General features: G+C 39.6%; 1 protein-coding gene across 1 annotated transcript in view; it reads right to left on the reverse strand.

Moving 5' to 3' along the window:
* The window catches only part of Sdha (succinate dehydrogenase complex flavoprotein subunit A), a 27625-nt gene continuing 6152 nt past the window's right edge, over window positions 1–21473 (reverse strand). Inside the window, exons 3-15 of the mRNA XM_027400179.2 lie at window positions 19525–19686; window positions 16634–16777; window positions 16140–16304; window positions 13399–13547; window positions 10388–10512; window positions 8977–9145; window positions 7825–8020; window positions 7004–7175; window positions 4236–4354; window positions 3248–3359; window positions 2945–3075; window positions 1373–1486; window positions 1–711 (exon numbers count right to left, since the gene is read on the reverse strand). Of these exons, the coding sequence (XP_027255980.1) occupies window positions 625–711; window positions 1373–1486; window positions 2945–3075; window positions 3248–3359; window positions 4236–4354; window positions 7004–7175; window positions 7825–8020; window positions 8977–9145; window positions 10388–10512; window positions 13399–13547; window positions 16140–16304; window positions 16634–16777; window positions 19525–19686 (1845 nt within the window). The 3' untranslated portion in view covers window positions 1–624. The remainder of the gene's footprint in view (window positions 712–1372; window positions 1487–2944; window positions 3076–3247; window positions 3360–4235; window positions 4355–7003; window positions 7176–7824; window positions 8021–8976; window positions 9146–10387; window positions 10513–13398; window positions 13548–16139; window positions 16305–16633; window positions 16778–19524; window positions 19687–21473) is intronic.

The following is a 21473-nucleotide window of genomic DNA, read 5'->3' on the forward strand; positions in this document are numbered from 1 at the left end:
TCAAATTGAAGCAATCCTTTATTGAGACTCTCCTCCTAGGTGATGCTAGATTTCGTCAAGTTGACAAAGCTAACCAGCATATAACCCCCTCACATATACATGAACATATGCATATATCTCTTCCCACCAGTAACCTAAACAAGGCACTGGCTCTATACCTACCATGTTCAAAACTTTCTTCCCAATTATTAAGGGCCCACCCTACTTCTCAATTTTATTTACCATTACATCTTAACATTCCCTAAAGTCAAGTATATAGCACAAGAAACTTGATAAAACTGCTGGGACTAGACAGGGAAGAAAATTTCCTAGTCTGAACAAATAGATAAGCATAAAATCAAACACATGATTTTATTTGGAAACAAAGGTTGCTTGTTTGTATTTTATTTAAGAATTATGCCAGTTTTATCACTGCACAAAAAAAAAAAAAAGTGGGGGGGAGGGAACAACAAAGTCTGGTGCAGCTGTCCCTCACATCAAATACTAGCAAGCTGTTGGTCAATAATCTATGAAGTGACTCATTGTTCATGAGAGTAGAGTTTTAACAAGACAAATATGACAGGTAAACCTATGTATGCTATGATAAATAACCACATAAGCTGGTCCTGTAGCTGCTAGGTTTTATCAGTAGGAACGGATAGCAGGGGGTACTGTGGCACAGTCAGTTTCATTCAAGGTCTTGTCGATGACAGGTCTGTACTCCAAAGTAACCTTAGAGAAAAGGATCAAAGTGAATCAAAGCATGAAAATTTACAGTCATTTTTCTGTGTCTGTAAAATTGAAGCATCAAAGTACATTTACAGGCATGAGAACTTTAAGACAAAGGAGTCACAAGTTGGCTATGTAAATTATGGTAACTCCTCATACCCCATCTCCCTCTATAGTCTATTCTGACTTCCAGCTCAAGGTCCTCCTGCCTTAGCTTCCTGTTATGAGGTGAATAGCTGCCTCTGTCATGACATTCTGCTTAAGTGAATGGGTCCAAGCAACCATGCACTTTCTGTAAATGGGAGAAAAAATAAATCTTTGATCCTTTATATTATTCACATCAGGTATTTCATCGTAGTGATGTAAATGTAATAATAATTAGTCACCACTTCTTCCCTAACACAGGCCTCAAACATCTATTTATTGCTCAGTACTCTTTATCTGGTGTGGAGGATAAGAGCTGGCTCTATCCTAAAGGTCTCCCTGAATAATCCGGGCACTGGATTTTTTCCAGCAAGAAGCATGACTCACATTATTCGATTTGGTAGTATCTCAGATCTGTTAATAGGTGGTTTAAAACTAGCTTGTTTCCCAAACTGGTCAAGCACCAAAGGCCAAATAAGAGTGGTTCAGCACATCCCTGGGCTGATGCATGCCCACATACCTTCCCAGTGTTGTTGTCCACATATGAGAGGGTGTGTTTCCTCCAGTGTTCCTCAAATGGCCTCTTCTGCTGCCCCTGGATTGGCTTGGAGTAATCATACTCATCAACCCGCACCTGAGTTAAAAAAATATACCTCATCTGTTACCATAGAACCACATTAAAAAACAGAAAAAATTAACAGATACCCAGGAGACCAGCCCAGGAGGTAGGTGTCTTGGCAAAGAAAGGGCTTTTAGAGTCAGAAGTACAAGTACAGAACATTCATTTCTGCATATTCTCTTATAGATATATGGATAGATATTAGAATTAAATACCATTTATGCAATTTTCCCTTTGGCTCCATGCACTGATATTTCCTCAACTTTTCTCTTTAGCATTTTTAATTTAAATGGGCTTTTGTTTTGTTTTGAGACAGGATCTCTTTACATAGCCCTAGCTGTCCTGAAACTTACTATGTAGACCAGGCTGGCCTCTAACTCAGAGATCCATCTGCCTCTCCGTCCCAAATGCTAGGATTAGGCGAGCACCACCACACCCAGATTAATTTAGCTGTTTTCTAAGTTTAGCATTTATACTGAAGAATGTTAGTGTCAGTACACAGACTGCTAACAAAGAAAAATTTGCATGAAGGAATAGGTTAGATGAGCAAGAGACTCTTCAACTAAAAACCAAGATCAGATACCTTGCTGTTTCTACTGAAAGCAAGCAGGAGGAGTGGCAGACAGGAGGTTTCTTACTTGAGCCAATGGGCTAATGGGCTAGGAGCTACACCCAAGCTTCTCCTTGTGTTTTCTACCATCATATGTAGAATTCAACATGTGTGCTCTGTACAGATAATAGTCTGCATAAAAACCAAGGTATATTCCTACCTATAGCATAAGCCTGCCAAGAATCTACTTCAAATCTTCAAGGCCTTATTTATCTCAGCTCCTAACAGCTAGCTTTTAAGAAGCATCTAGTCTTTGGTACATATCGGGAATATGCTTGCTTATGTTTCTTTTCATCTACTTGATTACTACTAATAAGTTTTCTAATGAAAACTTATGCGTAGCTCACTTTCCTATTTACTCACCATCCTACACTCTCCAGAATCTATGTACTCATCATAGGAAGTCTTTGGTTGGATGCACTCATCCTGAACTTGGAGCTACACCCAAGCTTCTCCTTGTGTTTTCTACCATCATATGTAGAATTCAACATGTGTGCTCTGTACAGATAATAGTCTGCATAAAAACCAAGGTCAGGGCATATCTCTAAATCTTCTTCCAAGCCTCAGGATATGTCTGAGCTGATGACTCATAGATAGTTTAATTGGTCACTGGATGCACTTTACCCTTAGCCCTGCTAAGAACCAGGCCTGTTCTGCTTACAGATGCTGCATGGGCTGACTTAAAGCAAGAAAAAGGTACAAGGTTCTGAGAGTGAAAATAGGAATAAAAAAAAAAAAATGGAGGAAAGGGTGTTTCCTCTGATTTACTTTTGGGAAAAAGAAAATGAAACAGAGAAAGTAAGTAGGAATGAGTAGAACCAGGTGGGAAATTGTCAGGTCAGTGATATATCTTGAAGGCATACTTTATAATCTTCCCTGGCGTGAGCTCCCCGTGACTCCTTTCGTGCCTCTGCACCATATATGGTCTGCAGTGCGCACAGCATCAAGTTTTGCAGCTCCAGGGTCTCCACCAGGTCTGTGTTCCAGACCATTCCTGGGGACACATAAAAACCCATGAGAAACAGATGGAATCCAGTCATGTAGGTACTGTGGACTTACCAGCAACAAATAGCTATGGGAAGAGACTGCTGGACAGCAGACATGGAATAAGGTAATGAAGCCTACCCCAAAGAAAGCAGTGTCCCCTCAGAATACTGCTGACTCACCTCTGTCAAATGTCTTTAGATGCTTCAGTTCTCCATATAGCTGGCTAATTTTTTCACAGCCTTCTTGTAATACACTTCCCACACGGAACACTGCAGCATGATTCTGCATTGACTATCATAAAATACCATTATTAACTTTTAATTCACAGAAGAAGACAGGCAAAAACTCTCAGATCTTTAGTTTTTCAAAATTTTATATATTTACAAAATTTAAATAAACTAGGAAATTCAGAGTATGAGTTAAATTTAAACTTAAGGTAATTTTCAGTCTCCCAAGTATGCCACTTCACATTGGTAAAAATGAAATTCTGATTAACTTAAAACATGTTTCTATATGCTTCATCATATATGTATCTCACAACAAATCTGTACATATCACATAATTATTTTACTTCTCTGGCAGCATTTCTGGAACACAACAGTCCCTGAGTCCAGATAAGCTAATAGTGGTGGGTGCAGTGGGCGATCATGAAGTTAAAAGGAGGAAACCAGGGCCCGAGGCTCCTTGTGGCTAGGCACCGCCCCACTGTCAAAGTGTCTAGAGGTTAGCTCCTGCCCATTTCACTCTCCCCACTTTCTGATTTTGTTACAGTACAATTCAGTCTGAGGACTTCTCTTAATTAGTGCTGAGAGAAGCTAATAGAGTAACACTAGTTCTGGGTAATGAAAGGTGAGCAGGGTGCCATGCTGGCTCCCAAGTGACCTGGGACTCAGTTTCTGGTGTTTTTCCCCTCCCTATTGGCTTCAAGACACACTACAAGCAGCACTGGTCTGAGGATGAGTGTCAAGCTCACATATAGAAGTGCTAGAGAAAACAAAGTCCCTGGTGCTACAGCTGCTTATTTCTGCCCTCAACTAAGAAATGTGGAAAGAAACACATTTAAGGCTTCTGATCACTTTTATACTGACTTGGAAAAATGAGGAACAGGTCCTCCTGTTGTCAACCCCCAAGCACCCATGCAAGGTGGCTGTGGCTGTCCACTCCTACCTTCTGCATGCTGAGGCGTAGTTCTGATGTTCTTATGCTTCCATCAGCGAATCTTAACTTGTCAAGATTCATAACTGACTCTTCTCCAGCATTTGCTTTAATTGGAGGAACTTTATCTCCTTAAAAAAAAAAAAAAGCCAGAATTTAAATTTCAAAATCACTTTTTTTTTGGGGGGGGGTTGAATATCACTCAAATTACACCATAGCCATTCCAGGAGTCTGGGAAGCATAAAAGTAATCTAACTCAACACTGTCTTGGCACCAACCTAAAGTATAAGACATTGACCCAGAGTCAATTTTGTTGTTTTTTGAGACAGGGATTCTCTGTGCAATAGCCCTGGCTGTCCTGGAACTCACTCTGTAGAGCAGGCTGGCCTCAAGTCCCAGAGATCCACCTGCCTTGCCTCTCGAGTGCTGGTTTTAAGGGCATGGGCCATTCCCAGAGTCAATTTTTAAGAACATATACAGAAACAAAAACAACACAGCAGGTAATAATTTTTTAAACTAAGAGACCTATATGTAATCAGAATTGTTGTCATTCTAGTAAGGAAACTGGACACCCCTGGGATAGTGAAGGGTCAGCTTCACACTTTTTCTCATGAAAGGATTAACAGATGGCTATCCTGTGTCTTGAAACGATGTCTGCTGGTCTTGACTCTTATGTCTTCTTAACTAGACCTTAAGATCATGACTTTTAGGCAGAGAGTACAACTTAGAAGTAGAGTACTGGCTAGCATTGGTAATGACCCAAGTTTGATCACCTATACTACATTGTCCTCTGCAAAAATGAAAGAATCCTCTCCACTTAAATTTAAAAAACAAACAAACAAAAAAGTTCTGAGGTATTTAAAAAGTTATTTTAGGTGGCATAGGCATTTTCTAGTGAGAAAAGCAGACAACTGCTTCTAGCCACCTCCTCTCCAAGGAAATTACGGAACTGGCTCTTATGTGTCCTCCTAGGCATGTAACTAGTTCATTTCCCTTCCTCTTGAGATAATCATGAACTCACTGTATAGTCCAGATCAGCTTTGAACTAACAATCTTTTTACCTCAGCCTTCTGAGTAGTCAAATTACAGGTGTGTGCACACCTGGCTTCTTTTTAGTATTTAAAAAAATAATCACTTAGTAAAACTGACTTTTCTTGTGGTATACATTTTTACAAATTTCAATACTACTATAAACAGGATACCCTAGACTTATACTTTAGAAATACTAGGCTATTACCATCTGGGAGAAAATATTATAAACCTTTACATTTTTAAAATTAAGGAATTAAAGACATAGTGAATTTTGCTGCCTTGTTGTGTGTAGTTTTTTTTAGCAGGGCTTTCTAGGTTTTGGCAAACAGAATTGTATTTAAGTACAACCAGCACTAGGACAGCCTAGCAACCATTACCTGCTTCTTCCTTACAGTTTGCTATTTTCAGAATTAAAATCACATCTGCAGCCTTCTGAGTCTTACACTAAGTACCCTATCTGAGAATGTTGCTGAGTATTAACCTGTTCATCACTGAGTTTAAAAAAATCTTACCATGTAGTGTAGAACCTTTGCATATAAGTATATAAGATATTTTTATAAAATGTTCTTTTTCTCATTCTCAAAGCAGGGCACTTCAATCTCTACTTTGCTCTAGAAGTGATTTTGATCCTCACTGCTAAGTACAAGGCTACTTTTGGTGTCAGAGAAGATACTCTGAACCCTGCCTGTGCAGTTGGCCAGCACTAAGGACCAGGAATTGTCTTCCCATTCAAGCTTATACTGTGGTATGACTACAGGTATGAAGATGCAGTATGTAAAACTGATGACCCGCATCTCTCTATTTACCACTGAGGCAAGAGTGTGCATCGTTTCTATGTCATCACTACTGCTCATTTATAAAACATCCACTTTATACAAACTGTACACTTGACATGCACAACTAAAGAGAGGCAAGAGTAATGGAAAGAACAGGAAGAGTCTCTACCCTCCTCCTCATGAGATGACCTCTCTACCACTATTCTATAAGCAGACAAAGCAGCTGCTATGAAGGCTCCTTGGAGGCCGGAGCTCCAGTAACCTCCTGGTTCTGGTTTGTGCAAGCAGTTGACTCCAACACAAGGCATATTTTTTCTTTTACACATTATTTTAAGCTATAAGAAGAAGACATCAACTGAAATTCATTCTATCTTTGAGGGGTAGGGGCTCTTGTCATTCCTTTTAAATGAAATTCTATTATATCTTGTTTTTAAAACAGGCTAACATTTTTCTGTAATTACCAAGAAGTCACAGATTTCTTTTTACTATTAAAAATATTTCCCTGAAAAGTGATTTATAACAGGTAAATAATAAAAAATCAGCTTCCCCTCAAAATACCAATTTCTTAGTAGTGTCTTTTAAGGACACAATGACTGTTAAAAAAAATAAATAAAAAGCAACCAAGCCAGACACGATGGCATACACAATACTCAGGAAGCAGAGGCAGCTGGATCTCTCTGAGTTCAAGGCCAACCTGGCTAATACGATGAGTTCTGGGCCAACCAGAGCTATAAAGTAAAACCATATAGCTTTAAAAACCATGTCTTAAAAAAAAAAAAGTTATCCAAATCCCTTACCTTCTTGACTACTAAGATTTCCCAGAGTCTAGTCTCAACATCAATACTACACAATACTACACGATATTTCCCTTTTCTATGGGAAAAGCAGATTTCCTCTATGATCACTAAGCAAATATCCAGTAACAAGACAGTCTCCTAAAATAGCTTGAAGGCTTGAAAAGAAAACACATACCAGGCCTGCAAGATTCTGCAATGCTCAGGGCACAGGCTCGGCCAAAGACTACGAGGTCCAATAGGGAATTTGCTCCAAGCCGGTTGGCACCATGCACTGAAGCACAGGCAGCCTCCCCACAGGCATACAGGCCAGGCACAACCTGATCCTGTCCATTCACATGCTTCAGCACCTGCAGGACATATTTCAGAGGAGGCATCAGAAACACCTGCAGTTCCATGTGCCTGCTTCCCTAGCAAATTTCCCATGCCTGAGGTTGGAAAAGTAAAGACTGCATCTTCTCTTTAGAATACCCCAGTTCTCTTTTTGCTCCTGAACTCTTGCTGTTTGTTACAAGCAGGTCAAAGATGGTCCCTGGTCCCTTAGAGTCTCAGTCCTTAGCTGATGTGACTCAGGAATGTGGCAGGTGATGGAACATTAAAAGGAAGAGAAAAACTGAGGATCATCTGTGAAGTGGGTTAGTAATTCCTACCCCTTGTCCTGACAGGAGTTAAAAGCAGAAGGTCTAGCTGAAGAGCATCTGTGAACTGCTCATAACCCAAGTACCAATTATATATATATAGAAAGAGATCACTAATTTGTAAGATCACTATAAAAGTATCAAATTATATAGAAAAGCAATTGCAAAATGGAAAAGATATACAGTATTATAGCCATGTGGAATTAACATTCTATTTGTAATTGCCAAGTAGATGCAAACCCAAGAACATAATCTACCCTCTCACTGACTAGCAGAAATGGCATTTTATAATTTACATTAAATTACCAAACTGCTTTTAAGCCCTAAAAGGATCTTTGTAAGGTGGGCTTGTCACCATCACCTGCCCTTTGTAGTTAGTGGGAATCCCACCCATGTTGTAATGCACAGTGGGGAGGACAGGGATAGGCTCCTTAGTGACATCCACGCCAGCGAAGATCATGGCTGTCTCTGAAATCCCAGGCAGACGTGTGGCCAGCTGCTCAGGGGGCAGATGGTGCAACTGCAGGTAGACGTGATCTTTCTCGGGGCCACAGCCTCTGTAAATACAACACTGTAGTATGAGGCAAAGAACAGTAAGAGCCAACTAAAAACCTCTGAAGTATGTGAGCCCGAACAATCTTTGATTGTGAGGAAAATTTCACCTTCATCTATGGTCTGTGTCTCATTTTTTTTCCTTCAAGTATTTTTGTTTTTGGTTTTTTGAGACAGGGTTTCTCTGTGTATCTTTGGAGCCTATCCTGGTACTCGCTCTGGAGACCAGGCTGGCCTTGAACTCACAGAGATCCACCTGCCTCTGCCTCCCGAGTGCTGGGATTAAAGGCATGCGCCACTAACGCCAGGCTCAAATATTTTTTAATCACACTGTGTCAGGAATATTTCTATGCAGGGACACAAGCAAGAAAACAAACCTGTACTCACCAAAGCCACATTCTCTCTCGTCTAGGGTATCATGACTTCCTATGTTTTCCTTGGTAAATATGTTAGAAAGTCTCCTATAACACACCAGACTCCTCTGTTTTAAATCAAAGTGTCAAATCCACATAAGTCCCTGCATTTAGTAACAGGGGCAGGCCCTGGAAGCCTAAAACAATTTCACTAAAGGACAAGTGACACACAAGCCCTAAAGGTTACTTGCCAAGACACCTGTCGATACTGACTAAAACATAACTCCTAAGGCTCATGAGTATTAGCTGGGTGTGTGAACCTCATTCTCATACTGTGAGCACATGATATGCTTACTCTTACACACACACTGATGTGAAAAAGATTCTCAAAATGTAGGTCTTTAGGGAAATATTACAAACTAACAGATGTTAGCCAGAAAATAATGGGGTAGCTTTATTCTTGTAGGTAGGTGCAGGGGTACCTGTTGACAAAGGTAAACTGGTAAAATACACAGATATGGCCTAATGACTACCAAAGAGAAAAGAAAAGAGGACACAAATTTGTACACCTGACTACACTCATGTATCCCTGGAGGAGAACCACAAACCTTCCTTCACGGATCTCAAGAGTCATGGATCGAGATACAACATCTCTGGATGCCAGGTCCTTGGCAACAGGGGCATATCTCTCCATGAACCTTTCACCTTGACTGTTGATGAGAATACCTCCCTCTCCACGGCACCCTTCTGTGATGAGACAGCCAGCACCATATATACCTGTAAAAATCCAGGTGATTAAATGCTTATAAATGAATGACGACTAGGAAGCTATTTCAAATGGCTAAATCCTTTTTTATACACCACTTTTTGGGAGGAAGGAAAAGAGACACAAAAAGCATTAAACTCAAAATAATAAGAGAAGTCAAGTAGGAGGTACATGTGTGACAAGCAGGAGTGAAAATTAGAAAGCACACAAACAGATCCAGGAAGAAGCTCATCCACAAGGTTCTAACCCATATCTGAATAAACATCATGTATGTTTAGCAGACTTAATTTTTAAAATATACCTTTAAACCAAGAAATGTGTTAACAAGTTTAGGCAGGAATAAACCAGCTTGGAGAATTTCTATTTAAAATACCCAAAACAGCAAAATTGACAAATTATTTTAGTGGTTAGTATTTATGTTTGTATCAATTCTAAACATTCACTCATTTAAGTTCTATGATTGCCCTGGGTAATAAGAAGCCTATCCTCACAGACAAGAAAGTTGAAGCTTAGTAACTCACCTAGTCACAGAGCTATTAAAAGGCAGAACACAAATTCAAACCTGAGGAGCATGATGTAGTCTGGGTTTTTACATGTAAGGAATGTAATTTCCTCAATGTAAGGAAAAACAAGGAATGTCAAGTACTGGATTTTTACAGAAGAGGCTAAATAAGTGTTATTTTAAAGCTAAAATTTTCTTTCATATGCCAAAAGGGTTATATGCTCTAAAAGTAAGGATGTAAGTTCTTATATTTCACCTGCTTTTCACTTTTCATAGCTTCAGTAACATCCTTTGGATAGTTTATTTCTTATATATTGTGAAGAAAGCATAAAAAAATGGAAGTGCTAAACACAGCATGTAACAGGAAATCCAGAGGCTCCATGACACTGAACAAAAACTGCAGTAAGAAAACTAACACATTTATTTTTCTTCTCTATCTCCATCCATCTCTCTCCTCTGTCTCAAGTCTCTGACAGGCACTGAGAGCTAATTTCTCCCACAACTAGCTCTTTCCCTCTTCCAAATTCAAACCCTAACTCTGGTATCAGGTGGAGTCTGGTCTGTTCTAACTTCACATTCCTCTAATCATGACTACCTGAAACCAAATCTATTATGAACTGCCTTTATGGAACCAGGAGAAAACTCTCCTTGAGGACTCAAGACAGGAGAAGTACACCACAGTGCACTGAATAGGTATTGCATGCCTATAAGACACATAAGAGCCCAAAGCCAGACAGGTACCCCATCCTACCTGTGGGGTGGAACTGAACAAACTCTAAGTCCTGGCAAGGTAAGCCAGCCCTGGTGACCATAGCTGTGCCATCCCCTGTGCTGGTATGGGCAGATGTGCAGCTGAAGTAGGTCCGCCCATAGCCCCTGAAAACAGAAAACAATGACTGTAAGTATCAGTCAATACCAAACCTCTTCTTATGGAATCAAACATTATATAGTGTAGCCTCTGGGGCACCAACCTTTACTAATCCTTTGCCTGTACTCTGACCCATGCATGTACATAAATGGCACACAATACTGTGATGCTACATGTGTGATGCTGCTACCACAGATGGATGGAAGTTGGGAGACAGAGAACAGGAAATATATATAAATATAATTTGGTACTCTGTGCTTTACCTTCAAAGAATTTTCCTGATAAAAATATATTGCTTTTATTATGAAAACAATGTTAAGTATTTGATTTGTTATTTTCTTTTATTATTTCTTCCCCAGCGTCACTGTTCATTTACAAGATGTCTATGTGATCTGATAAATATATACCAATTTCAACAGTCAATTTCATTAATACATCCATACACTTACAAAATTATCCTTTCTTTGTGTCATTACTGTGCACAACCTGCTATCTATCAAGTTTCAGAAACTGCTCATCTCATAACTCAAACTGTTGTGTGAATACAGCTGTCCTTCACAGGCTCATGTGTTCAAAGGCTTGGTCCACAGCTAGTTGCATTATTTGGGAGACTGAAAACTTTTGGACATGGAACTTTACTAGAGGAAGTAGATCTCTGGAAATATGTCCTTAGACTATATACAACCTCACTCTTTGCCAAATCATACTTATCACTAAAATATCCTGATTTAAACACGTGATAGCAGACTGGAGAGATGGCTCAGAGGTTAAGAGCACTGACTGTTCTTCCAGAGGCCCTGAGTTCAATTCCCAGCAACCACATGGTGGCTCACAACCATTTATAATGAGATCGGTGCCCTCTTCTGGAGTGCAGATATACATGGAAGCAGAATGTTGTATACATAATAAATAAAATCTTAAACACACACACACACACACACACACACACACACACACACACACACACACACACACACACACACACGAAGCCATGTCACCATGCACTGAATCTGCTGAAACCATAAGCCAAAATAAACTCTTCCTTGTATAAACTGTGTTTGGTCACAGTGACAGTCTGATTAATACAATCCCATATCATGGCCACTTCAAATAATATGCAGCAAACATTTGCATTGATGTGATTATGCTGAACTTTGTGCTCTTTATATATTCAGCCATAGTGGGACTGCTGCATCATGTCCTAAGTTTTACTCTTAGGGTATTTTTTTTAATGGCATAAGCTTGATGTGCTTGTATGTCTATGAGTGTGTGAGTGTGTGTATGTGTGTGTATGTGTCTATGTGTATATGTGTATGTGTGTGTCTAGGCCTGATGTTGATACTGGGTATCTTGCTTGATTGCTATTTTACTGAAGCAGGGTCTCTTAACTAAACCAAAGCTCAACAACTAGCTAGTCTAGCTAGCTGGTTTGTGCTGAGGAATGCCGACTCTGCCTCTTAAGTCATGGGAATACAGACAGGGACATACTTTTATCTTTTTTTTTTTTTTTTACTTTTATCTTTTTTAAGATTTATTTTACTTATATGTATATGCTTGTGTGAGTTATGCAACATGTGTGCCAATGCCCAAAGAAGCTACCCTCAGAGCTGGAGTTGCAGGCAGTTATGAGTCTTCTGAAGTGAGTGCTGGGACCAGAATTCAGGTCCTCTGCAAGAGTAGCAGCTCTTAATTCTGAGCCATCTCTCCAGGCCATTGTTTTGGTTTAAATATATATAAATAAAATTATTGAGTATATATGTTAAGTTCGGGCAAGGCATTGTCGTGGCACCTGTGTGGGGAGTCAGGGGAAAACTTAAGAAGTCTGTTTTGTTGTTCTACTATAAGTTCTAGAGTTAGACTGTCACACTTGCGTGCTAACTGCTTATAGAAATGGCCCCCAGAGGCTCATATATTTAAATGCTTGGTCCCCAGTTGGTGGAGCCATTTGAGAAGGATTAGCACGTGTATCACTGGGGGTGGGCTTTGATGTTTCTCTGGACTCTCCCTGCCTCATGGTAATAGATCAAGATTGAACATTCAGCTACTCCTTTATTCAACCATCATGACTCTAGCCCTCTGAAAATGGAGGCCAGATTTAACACTTTCTTTTATGAGTTGCCTTGGTAATGGTGTTTTATCAAGCAATAGAAAAGTAACTAAGACAGTTGGCCCCCTTTTCTCTGCATCTTCATCAACACTTATTATTTGTATCTTTACATTAACCATCCTCACAAGTGCAGTTGCTACTCAAACTCCCCAGATGTTTAATGGTGCTGAGCACCTTTTATAAACCTGCTGACCATGTATATCCCTTCCACCCTGGGGAAACACATCTATTCAGGTTTTAAACCATTTGAAAACATTTATTTAAACTTTCTTTTCTTTTCTTTTGGGAGAATGGTAGTGGTATTGGAGACTGAATCTAGGGCCACGTGCATTCTAGACAAGCAAATACTCCACAACTAAGTTATACCCTCAGCTCTTAATTTTTAAAATGGTAAAAATGAAGTCATGTCAAGTGAAATTTACTTTTTTTCATCATGTAAACAGATAGTATTTCCTGGTTCTAAGAATCATACATTGTAAATAAAAAATCAGGAAAGTTTATTTGATATTGCCATGTGACTCTACAGACTTATTCTTTATGAAAGAACAGGCATGGTAAGCTTTATAATTCCCAATTTTGTCCTACAATGCTTAGAGAACATCTGTATTGTGATGAAGGTACTAAGACTGGGAAAGGTGACCTTCCTCATGAGGCGACATAAAGGCCTACATCTGACCCATTGTTCTGAATTAGTTTTATTTTAAAAAAGCAAATAAACCCTCCCCTAAATGCTGAAACTCATTTTTTCTATAAGATATTAAATACAGAAAAAAAATTCAGATCCTACCCAGTAGCAATAACAGTGTTCTTTGCTCTTATTCGGTGTATAGACCCATCTTCGATGCACAGTGCAATGACACCACGGCATTCCCCATTTTCCATCAAAAGATCCAAGGCAAAATACTCCACAAAATAGCTGGTGTCAAATCTCAGAGACTGTAAGAAAGAGAGCCCACATTTCAAACTGTTTAAGATTAAGATTAAACCAACAACACTCAAAATATGAATGAAAACAGTTTGAAGGACTTGATCCAGCCCTGTTAACAAATGAAGTTTAAAGAATACTATAGTTTGTAATGAAGTTACATGAACTTGTATTAGCATCAATAATGATAGTAGTACAAAGCACAAAAAGTCATCCTTTGTTTAGCAGTATATTCACAACAAAAAATGCAGAGAATAGAATGCAACAGGCCCTGAGCTGCTCATTTTTTACTAACACCACTCTTATTTCTACAAAAGCGTAGGAGGCACTCTGGGTTCTCTGATGGCCATGTAATACTGAACACTTCTCAAGAATTTGGCACCCTCAATGAGGCCCATGGATGGATCACAAAGTCATGACCCAGAAGAGTTACTAGCTATATGTGGACATTTGATTAATAAAAACAAAAACCCTGCTCCTCCATTATTATCAACCACATCTGGACCTGCAGTGGCTACTTGGGGCTGGTAGGAAGCAGTGAAGGTAAGCCCATTTCCGTACACACAGGGCAGTTGGCCCTGGATGCCACCAAGAATGAATCTGATGGTGAATGCAAGGAGCTCAAGAGAGCTTAGGAAAACTCAAAACAACCACAGAGCAAGCACATACTGTTACATTTTCTCAATGTATTTCACCTAAAGGAAGCTACTGGTATTGTAATATTTTCATGTTAACCACTTGTTACACTCTTTTCTGAAAACAGAGTTCAGATTGTTGATTATCTGGACATGTCAAAGTAGGCTATCTAGTGTAGAGGTTCTCAACCTTCCTAATGCTACAACCCTTTAATACAGTTCTTCATGTTGTGACCCCCCCAACCATAAAATTATTTTTGTTGCTGCCTCATAACTACAATTTTGCTACTGTTATGAGTCATAATGTAAATATTAGCTTCTAGTGATCTTTTATGGGTCTCGACCCAGAGGTTGAGAACCACTGAGCTAGTGACTCCTGTCCCTCAAGACTTCATCCAGTTTAACAGTGAAGTATTAAAATATACCACTCAGTTCAGGAACTTAGAGAAGATAAAAGCACACTAAAATACTCTTTTCTTGGTATGTGATGGATTACTAATTCAAGGTGGTAAGTAATTGACTACCAATTCAACTTTCCAAAACAGATACAAGGAATAACATACTGTTTTAAAGATAGCTTTTCACAATATCTGTTCAATACTTCAGATTAATAATTACTTAGGACAACTTACTATTTGTGTTAGTCAGTTTTTTGTCAATTTGGTATAGGCAAGAACCATTAAAGAGGGAACCTCAACTGAGAAAATGTTCCCATCAACTGGACTAGCAAACCTGTGGGGGCTTTTTCTTTAATGATGATATGAAGGGGCCCAACCCATTGTGGGTGGTACCATGGCTGTGTAAGTGGCCCAGGTGTGTATAAAAAAGTAGGCTGAAGCCAGATGGTGGTGGTGCACATCTTTAATCCCAGCACTCGGGAGGCAGAAGCAGATGGATCTCTGTAAGTTTGAGGCCAGCTTGGCCTACAAGAGTTAGTTCTAGGACAGGTTCCAAAGCTACACAGAGAAACCCTATCTCGAAAAACTGGGAAGAAAAAGAAAAAAAAAAAAAAAAAAAGAGGCTGAGCAAGCCATAGGGAACAAACCATTAAGCAATGTTCCTCCAAGGGTTCCACAGCAGTCTGTAGCACAAATTCTAATTGGTCTTAATAATAAAAACTCAGATTCAGCTATCAGGGCGTGAAAGCTGAAGGATCAGAGAAGCAGAGCAGTGAGCCATTAGAATTCTTACCTCTACCAATGCTTAGACCAAAAGGGCGATTCTGTTCTCAGACTGCCTCCTCAGACTGACTGCTGTGTCTATGAAACCTGACTGCATCCTATGACTGCATCTACTCTCCTGTCTCCTCCGGCCTTATATTCCTCTCTCCACCCAGCCATATCACTCCTGTCTCCATCTCCCTAGTGCTGAGATTAAAGGCATGTGATCCCAAATGGTGGGATCACATTTGTGTGAGCTCTATTTCTCTTTTAGGCAGAATCCATCTTGTGTAACCTGGGGTGGCCTTGAACTCAGAGAGATTCATCTGCCTCTGTCTCCTGAGCGCTGGGATTAAAGGTGTCCACCACCATTGCCTGACTAGGGATAACCTTGAGTACTGGATCCTTCTGCCTCTATTTCCTGAGTGCTGGGATTAAAAGTATGTGCCACCACTGCCTTGTTTCTATGGCTAACTAGTGTTGCTAGCTCTGCACTCTGATTTTCAGGGAAATTTTATTTCTTAAATACAAACAAAATATCACTACAGCAGTCCTTGCCTCAAGTTCTTGCCCTGACTTCCCCTCATAATGAACTAAAACTATAAAGTGAAATATCCCTTTTTCCCTAAGTTGCTTTTGGTTATGCTCTTTATCACAGCAACCAAAGTAGAACATTATTGTCTTGCTTTTTTTTTTTTTTTAAAGTTGCCCATGTGATAATTGTCTCCTGTCCTATGCCATTTCCCAATTTTAATCCCAACTCTAACCATCTACTTGCTCCAATCCTTTACCACCAAGTCAGCCTCACCCTTCCATACAAGGTGTGCAAGAGTGAGTGGCCTGTTCGATCAGCCACACAGCAACACCGATGAGCCTGCCCGCCTTTCCCAAACTTGAGGCTCTGTCCACCAAATGCACGCTGATAAATCTTCCCATCTTCAGTTCTGCTAAATGGCATGCCATAATTTTCTAGCTGTGAAATACAAAACAAGAAAAAAAATATGTTGCCTTAAACAAGTAAAAATATTCATGGTTAATTTGCACCAAACCTGAAATCTTAAAATTTCCATACTAGCATATTCTATGAAAACACTGACAATTCAGGGGGAAAACATATTAAATGAACTGAACTGTCACAGGAAAAAATTCCTTATTACCAGGGATGGGACCCTAGAGCTTAACTGCTAGGCACAAACTCTCCAAGAGTCATATCCCCAGTCCCTTCTTTTATTTTTTACACTAGTTCTTTTGTAAGACAAGCAGAGCACATGCACAATGAACCAAGAGTTTCCCTTCAGTTACCTCGACCACGGAGGCAGGGGCTTGCTCTGTCATGTAATGGATGGCATCCTGATCCCCAAGCCAGTCAGATCCTTTCACGGTGTCGTAGAAATGCCATCTCCAGTTGTCCTCTTCCATGTTTCCCAGAGCAGCATTGATGCCTCCCTGGAAACACCATGCCAATTGCTTACATGCTGTAACTGTGAGAGCCCAACCGCTTCTGCAGCCCACCTCCTCACTGAGATCTGATTCAGAGAAAGTCAACTCCTGACTCTTCATGAGGGTTAAGGAACAATAAGACAGGCCCCAAATTATGAAAATTCCCAACTACATGAACTAGATGGGTGGCTTAATCTTTATCTGTGATGGGGATTTTGCTTGATCTTCATGCCTGTAAAGGAAAAATGTCCTTATACCTTATCCATTGCTTATCTAACTGACAGACACAGGCACTCAACAAGTCTGTCTAGAGATTTTATGATAAAGTATTCTCAGTGGCACTTGTATGTGAATTGAAGTACTCCCTATCAGGTAATGTGCTCCTCATTCAGTTAGATAATCCTGCACTCTGGTTTCTTCAACTGTTATATGAGTATCACTCTATCTTACCCCTCAGAATCACAAAATAGGGCAGCACTGGGACCAATCTTATTTCACCTTACATTTCTGTTTTTGGAAACAGAGTCTCACTGTAATCCTCACTAGCTTGGAACTTTCTTTATACACCAGGCTGGCCTTGAACTCACAGAGATCCTCCTCCTGCCTCTGTTTCTGTGTACTTTGGTGCTCAGATTAAAGGCATGTGCCACCAAATCCAGCCTCCAACTTTCAATTCATCCTTTTTAGATAATCTTTTCATAAGGGAAGTCCGCCTAGTATGACTTGATTGTTTCTCAATGGTTCATATACTGGAGGGAGACACAATCCACAGTGTAATGGTACTAAAAGATGGTGGAACCTTTGAGAATATGTTAGGCTTTGGGGGATGTGTGCCCTTGAGAGGAATTAAAGCAGTTTTTACTGAACCTTAGATAGTTTCTGGTTATGTTCCTGAAAAAAAAAAGCAAGACTAACATTAACCCTTCCCATTTTCTGGTTTGCTGTCTGGTCATAAGACTTCTTCCTCTCCTAAGAGCTCATGATGCAATATACCATGTTATGCTGTAGGCAAGGGAACTCTTACTGTAGATCAAATACATAGGGCTACCCATTTTTTTTTTTTACTTTAAACTATATTTTCTTTATATAGTACCAAACACTGGTCATTGTTCTATAGCAATGGGAAATAAATACACATATCTATTTCCTTCTCTTCTTCCCAATTGTTGTTCAGTAAGGTTTGAGCAGTGGACCTAAGCTGAATTCCTTTTCATCTCACTACTGTTGTACCTTGGTACTCCTACTTATGGCATCTTTCAGTTTGGATGAGACACTAAGAAGAACTAAGAACCTTGTGGTAAATGAAAAGGTTACAGTTACTTTCTTTTCTTTGTGATCCAACACCTCAAATTGTAAAGCCAAGATAAACCTGATAACAAACTTTAAGTTACATATTTGTAGCAGGATCTAACAGTTACTTGGAAAAAATGTATAACTGATAGTTGCCATCACTTTACTGCTACATGAAAATCAGGGCCACAAATGCTGGCCCTCTGAGAACTCTCAAATCTTTTGAAACCTCTAAAGCCTCTTACTCTACCCCCAGCTAATTATCCTTGGTAACTAGTAGCCCAAATTTCTCCTTTCTCCTACTCTGTTACTATCACACTACCTTAACTTGGCACTATAACTTCTGTTCAGGTCTCCTTTTCCTACTAGATCATGATTTCTCAACTTCTCTTCAGGTCTCCTTTTCCTACTAGATCATGATTTCTCCCAATTGTTTAAATTCTTTAGCTTACAAACCACCTATTCAACTCAGTGCCCAAAGCATGTACTACAGGCTGTTTTAGCAACAACAGAGATAAAGGTGGCTTTTCCAAGCTCCTGGAAGTCATTGAACTTTGTTGTTGGCTTAGAAAAACAAAAAACAAACACAAAAAAACCACTCCAGATACTAGGAAAGATAGTCATACATGAATTTGCTAACCATATAAAGATTAGTGTTACTTAGTAAGCCTAGAATAAAAATTATTGTAATTTTTCTCAACTTGAGAGTATCAAAGGCCAATATTTTTCTATTCTTCACATCCATGCCATCAAAGTTCACTGTAATAAACATTTAGCAAGGATACTATAGTGTGGATTTTGAAGGTCCCCCAAAAGGCAAGTATGCTAAAGAAGCTATGGTGCTACTGGTAAAAGTGAGAATTTTTAGGAGGCAGGGCCTAATGAAAAGAATTTAAGCCATTGGACATGCCCTTGAAGGGTTGTCACCCTGTCTTCTCCCCTTTTTTCTACTTTCTGGCCGCCTTGAGATGAGGCAATCAGCACCCTCTGCCACATGCCCTTCCAGTGACATAATATGTATCACAGGGCCAAAAGCACAGCCAAATTATCAAGGCTGATATCTCTGAAACCATAAATCAAATTAAGTCTCTCTTCCTTTAAAGTTTATTATTTCAGGTATTTGGTGATAAAAAAAAAAAAAAAGCTGACTAAACTTAAGATCTGGCTTTGGAAAACACATTTTATATCAGGAAGAACTGTGGAAGAAACAAAACCATGATGGGGAAACAGATAAGAGGCAGGAGAACTGGAAAAAGACCCACATGTGAGAATAACAAGGAGGTGATGACCCCAAAATGGTCCTGAGGAAAAGGTCACAAACAGTGACTTGCAAAGGGAGAATGACTGATTGATTAGTTGATGGTAACTGTGGCTGGAGCTTAATGAGAAGGCAAGAATTTGTCTCGTAAGAGAAGCAGTGCTGTGCAAAATATGTAGACATTGAAAGAGGGCTCTTTTCTTACCTGTGCTGCAACAGTATGTGATCGGGTCGGAAAGAGCTTTGTAAGGCATGCAGTATTAAACCCTGCCTCAGAAAGTCCAAATGCAGCTCTCAAGCCTGCCCCTCCAGCGCCTACCACCACAGCATCAAATTCATGATCCACAACTGGGTACTGAGTAGAAATCTGAAAAGGAAATCAGCTTTTCATTACATATTCAACGTCAAAAACACTAGTACTATAATTACCAAATAATCAAAGGAAAGAACAGCTGCTGTACACAGAAGGCCTCAATCCTGTTCTCGGATGAGTACGTATTCTTGGTGTTCGAGTGTGGTAGGAACAATGGATCAGCAATCATATATTATGGTCAAAAGGTCTGTTCCCCTAACTCCCCCCAACAAAATTAATTACTTTTTGTTTTGTTTTCAGACATTGTACTGGGTGGTTTTGTCTGTCAAAACACAAGCTGTTTTGACATAAGCTAGAGTGATCAGAGGAAGGAGTCTTAGTGAAGGAAATGCCTGTTTGAGATCCATCTGTCAGGCATTTTCTCAATTTGTAATCAATGGGGGATGGTATAGTCCATGGTGGATGGTGCCATCCCTGGGATGATGGTCTTGGGTTCTACAAAAAGGTGTGCTGAAGCTGGGTGTTGGTGGAGCATGTCTTTAATCCCAGCACTTGGGAGGCAGAGGCAGGCGGATCTCTGTGAGTTCGAGTCTAGCCTGGTCTACAGAGCAAGTTCCAGTACAGGCTCCAAAGCAATACAGAGAAACCCTGTCTCAAAAAAAACAAAACAAAACAAAAACAAAAACAAAACAAAAAAGGTGTGCTGAGCAAACCAAGGGAAGCAAGTCAGGGAAAGCAAGTAAGTCAGTAAGTAGTTCCTTTCCGTGGCCTCTGCATCAGCTCCTGCTTCCAGGATCCTTCCCTGTTTTGAGTTCCTGTCCTGACTTCCTTCAGTGATGAACAGCTATGCTAAAGTGTGAGCCTAATAAATCCTTTCCTCCCTAATGTGCTCTCTGGTCATGGTGTTTGTCGCAGCAATAGAAACACTAAGACAGACATCTTGCTCAGGCTGGCTCAAAATTCATGATCTTCCTGCCTCTGCTTCCCAATAGGTAGCTTTAAGAAAACAAAACAAAAAACAGTGTTTTTGAGAGCACTTAAAATTATTAAAATTCTAAAGCAAGGAAGTGTAAAAGCAGATGAAAATATCAGTACGATGAACTCTAAGTGTATCTTTTTCTCAATATTTTTACTCCTGTCCATAACCACATCCATTTATCTACAGGAGACTAAACATGCACTGATTAATGCTTCTCCACCTGTGGTGCACAAGTCTCTCTTGAAAACAATGTCATTTTTGTTTAAAGGAGAACATTTCGGTTTCCCTGGGTACAGACCTCAACTATATTTCAGGTCTACAGGGGCAGGCCCTATGTGGGTAGATTTATCACTGAGAAATTGTCAAGCAGTATTCTGTAACTCCTGCTAGCTCATATGATAAGAACTTGTAAATAATGTTCAGATTTTTTTAAAAAAATAGAAAGCAGAATAGGCTAAATACAAAGGAACTTCAACTCCAGTAGCTACACAGTCTTACTTTATGCAGAGATCCCACTGTCCATCACAGTATACACAGTGTATTTTCTCATAATGCTAGTTTATTTGTGTTTAGAGTTTAGTTTAGATAGTTTTGCCAGCAAGAATGTCAGTATCTATCTATGTAAGTATTTTTGTAAGGATTGTACTACACATATTTGAGCATACAATCAGAAACCACGAAAACCTTTTTTTAAAATATGTGCAAGAGTCAAATATATTAAAATGATTATAGATTATTATCCTTCAAAGCAAGAAAAGTTTACAAGGTGGGCATAATGACACACACCTTTAATCCCAGCAGTCAGATGAATCTCTGAGCTCAAGGTCAGCTTGATCTACATACTGAGTTCTAGGATTGCCAG

The sequence above is a fragment of the Cricetulus griseus genome, chromosome 2 (assembly GCF_003668045.3).
Source record: "Cricetulus griseus strain 17A/GY chromosome 2, alternate assembly CriGri-PICRH-1.0, whole genome shotgun sequence".
NCBI classification, from domain to species: domain Eukaryota; kingdom Metazoa; phylum Chordata; class Mammalia; order Rodentia; family Cricetidae; genus Cricetulus; species Cricetulus griseus.